General features: G+C 30.9%; 1 protein-coding gene across 1 annotated transcript; it reads right to left on the bottom strand.

The window, feature by feature from the left end:
• Window positions 1-2,410, bottom strand: LOC100777716 (F-box protein PP2-A12). Its single transcript, XM_003550829.4, has 3 exons — window positions 1,988-2,410; window positions 1,746-1,864; window positions 1-708 (listed from the first exon to the last, which is right to left on the bottom strand). Exons 1-3 carry the CDS (start codon window positions 2,297-2,299, stop codon window positions 279-281), a joined length of 861 nt encoding a protein of 286 aa, XP_003550877.1. The 5' UTR covers window positions 2,300-2,410; the 3' UTR covers window positions 1-278.
• Between the last annotated feature and the right edge of the window lie 1,730 nt (window positions 2,411-4,140).

The following is a 4,140-nucleotide window of genomic DNA, read 5'->3' as shown; positions in this document are numbered from 1 at the left end:
TTTTCTTCAAATATGATCCACGTTTCCTTGTCATCAAATGGTCTTTTTTGTTCCATCTGCCACAAGTATATAATATTCTTCACCATACAAGGTTATGATAGAATGTTCCAGTCCTCCAGACTAATTAAACAAATATTTATACATCGCCTCCTTGCTTCTACAAAATTCTAAACCTTAAAGAACCATATTAAAAACTCGATTCTCTATTCCTCCTGATGCGGCCTACGCTCTATACATATAAATACTAGTATACATTCATATGTATTTTTTAGCAAAGGTTAAGAGTAGTTTAAAAATGCTTTAACCTTTCTGAATTCACTTGGATATATCAGCACAGAATCTAAACAGAGACCCCCTTTAGTATGTGTGCAATCAATTTGAGTCATAGAGAATTTAACTTTTGTTGATGCATTGCCATCCTCGACAACAAAATCGCCTGCGTGGTAATAGATCCATTTACCTGGTCCGTTCAGAAAACACTGGGATGCAACATACTGTCCATCTGAAGTCCATAGCTGGAAACGTACAGGCTTTTTGTCCCAACCATGAACATGCTCGGTGTTGCAGACTCGTCGTCCAAACCTCTTGCCGGCTCGCCCCAGATGTATTCTGAAGAATACGCTGTATTTCCCAGCTGGAAATGGGAACTCAACTTCCCCATCCACTTCAAACCACCAGATTTGCTGGAGGTATGCAACACTGCTGAATCTGCAAATAAAGGAGATGAAACTGGCTTTACTCCAAGGCACTCTATTAAAGCAAATCAACATTTAAACAAGACTTATTTTGGCAATTAAACTACTAAATTAGAGCTTCACAACTTGCATCACCAATCAGAATAACAATAGAAAATGAAGTGCAATCTTCATTATCATAAATGTTTTCCTCCACAACATCACAAGTCAAGAACAAATTTCAGCCAACACGGAACAATCCCAAAAGCTACAAGTTTGACATGATAGGTGAATTTACAGCCAGAAGACTTCTGAACATGGGAAAAAAAAAAAGAAGCAAACAGCCCCCAAAATTACCAGGTAATAATTGTTGCAATAAGCATGGTTTTAAATTGTGGTCACAAGCACAATATCAAAGTCTTTTAGGCCTCCACAACTGCAATTACAGTGACATTATCCACATATGTCTGCAATTTTCCACAACATAGTCGCAATCATAATTTAAAGCCTTTTACAATCCCAGTTAGCCCCTTCAACTTCAATCAGTTTATTGATCTCATCCTATGGTTGAAATGATTTCATTATTTCAGTGAATACAAAAGAGTAAAGGGGCAGAGAGTGACACAGTATAGGAATCAACTTTTGACAAAAAAAAAAATGTAGCAAAAATAGTCATACCCTTTGAACAACATATACAGCATATTGAACGACTTCAAACAAGGGAATAAAATGCAAAGATAGCATTCTACTAAAAACGATATAAACAAAAAGGTTAGCAAATAAAAGGATTAGCATAAAGGATGTGGAATGGAATACAAAGAACATCATATTACTCATATTAACATCATTTGGTATATGGTATGATATTCTAGGAACTCAATTGATTCTAATTTTGGAACCTCTTTAGTACTTCACAGTTACTAGGTAGGTTTTTTTTGTTTAACTTAATACTTAGGGTTGTTACTTATTTAGGGGTGTCTCTCAACCCACCAGCGTTCTCCCACTAAATAGATCGCTTTCACTTAATTAACCTAGGCTAAGTAATAGAAAGAAAAGGAATGAAAATGTTACCTAGATTCGTCAGTGGGGATATGGTTCCAGTTTCTCCTATCATCAATCCCTGTTATGGAGAGTCCCTTGGCCGAAACGCACAAACACAGTTTACCCATGCCTCGATCCAGCCAAACTTTCTGCAAAACACACACACGAACACATCTCTCTCTTCAACTCCACTTCCTCTCACATTTTATTTTATTTTTTTAAAAAAAGCACAAACCAATAATAATCATGATAAGGTTATTAGTTATTATTACCTTGGTGCCGTCGTCGAGAGAATTGAGCCTGCAAAGCCTGGCGTAAATCCCTCTCTTGCCCAAATGGGAGGGGAAATCGGCGAAGATGCGGCGGAGAAGGACGTCGTAATTGGGCGGCAGCTTGGACTCCCAGACGAAATCGGCGGAGGAAGCGCCGCGAAAAGCGCGATTGAGGGTTGCGAGCTTGCAAATCTGGGGCGGATCCATGTAGGTCATGATCTGAGCGACACAACTCTCGGGCAATTCGCCCAAACTCGACGCCGGCGACGATTCCGACGGCGCCGCCTGGGAGGACGAAAAGCGAATACCCATGAAAACGTTAAGTTGAAATGAAAATGAAAATAGGAACAGATTTAAGGAGGAAATGGTTTTCTGCCTTTGTTTGTTTCCGCTAGACAGCGGGATCTGACCTGGACTTGACGGAATGCATCTATATCTCATCTCAATTATATACCATCACTCTAATCATTATTTTTAATATTAAAAATCAATTAAACTAATAATAATATCTCTCATTATTGATAATTACCGTAATTCAATGAAAACTGGTAATAATCCGATAATGGTTGTTGCTTTTTCGTCAAAGGGGGGGTTTAAATAAAATATAATATTTTCTTTTGAGGAAAAAATAAAATATTAGAAACTATAAGTTTTTTCTTCAAGTCAAACTTGCATTTAATTAATGTTAAAATATCGATATTATACTAGTCTGAATGATATTTGACTTATCCCTATAAACATAATTTTAGGTTTAGTCATAACTAAAGGACAGAACAAGAAAGAATAGACATGAGTAGTAATTACTCATTACCTATCCTTTTTGGATAAACATCCGTTATATGTTCATCTCGGATGCTTGTAAGTATTTTTTAAGTGGATACTTATGAATATACATTATTATTATTATTATAGTTGACTATATTTTTATTTTTTTTCTAATAGTTCTTCAAAGATATAATTTAACGGTAAAAATTAAAATTATTTAAATATTCCACAAATTGAAATTATTAAATTTAGAAACTAAATTTCAACTAAAATTAAAATGCTTCAAATTCACAAATTAAAAAAATAAAAGAAAGAAACTAATAAACTAAAACAATACAATCTCATAAATCCAAACAAAACTTAATAAAGTATCATACTTTAATTTTACAAATTTAAACAAGGACATTAAATAATTTTATTATAAAATATGTTTAACAAATACACGCATGACGTCATTCAGTTTTATGATTGCATTGAAGAGTCTCTATTGACTCAAATAAATATATATTTTCTACTCAAAATATATTACTTTTACAAATATAATAACTAATAGGATATAAAAAATATCAATATATTTATATAAATATTATTTTAATTAAATTAATTAAATACTACCTTTATACGGGTGTTATCACCACTTTCATTGATTATAATTATAATTTTATGTCTTAATTTCTTCACAATAAAATATAGAAATTGTAATTTTAAACTAAATTTAATTCAGTCTTGTAACCATTTTTTTAAATTCATTCTTATAGAAATTATGAAATAATATATATATATATATATATATATATATATATATATATATATATATATATATGAATAACATTAAAATTTTGATATAATTATATTTTTTATTTAATAATATTTTACTATATGTAAAATCAGTTAAAAAGTTATATGTAGTCAAATAGCAACCATGAATTAAGTTATTGTGTATATACATATATTAATTTATATGTGTGTTATATTAACATATATTTAAATTAATGTTTTTATGTAGAAATTAAGAAATATAATAATTTTTTATTCTAATAAAATAGTTTTTTATTTTATTTTTATCTTACATTAATTTAAGATTGGATAATCAAGTGATTGAATATAAGTGGTTAATGTGATGAAATTAAAACTAAATCGTCCACATACTATAAAAAATTCGATTCTTGACAGGAAACAATTCTTGGTCAAGTTTTACTTACCTTCAAATCAAACTAGATTAGTCATAATCTCTCTTTTTTAGTGAACCAAAATGCTAAGACAAAAAAGATAGAAAGTAAAGATATGATTAATAAAAGAGTAATTAATAATATCTTAAAGAAGATCACAAATAAAAAAACAAAAATACATAAAAAAAATATATATGACAATTATAAAGGATTTGAGAA

Source organism: Glycine max, chromosome 17 (genome assembly GCF_000004515.6).
Source record: "Glycine max cultivar Williams 82 chromosome 17, Glycine_max_v4.0, whole genome shotgun sequence".
Classification (NCBI taxonomy): Eukaryota; Viridiplantae; Streptophyta; class Magnoliopsida; order Fabales; family Fabaceae; genus Glycine; species Glycine max.
The sequence above is the reverse complement of the archived record's forward strand: the minus strand, read 5'-3'. Positions and strand labels throughout refer to the sequence as shown.

Bases quoted from the DNA above. Each gene is read 5' to 3' on its own strand.
- LOC100777716 (XM_003550829.4), bottom strand. From the start codon at position 2,299: ATGGGTATTCGCTTTTCGTCCTCCCAGGCGGCGCCGTCGGAATCGTCG. The intron at 1,865-1,987 runs GTAATAATAACT...TGTGTTTTGCAG, and splicing joins CTCTCGACGACGGCACCAAG to AAAGTTTGGCTGGATCGAGG. The intron at 709-1,745 runs GTAACATTTTCA...CTTTATTTGCAG, and splicing joins ATCCCCACTGACGAATCTAG to ATTCAGCAGTGTTGCATACC.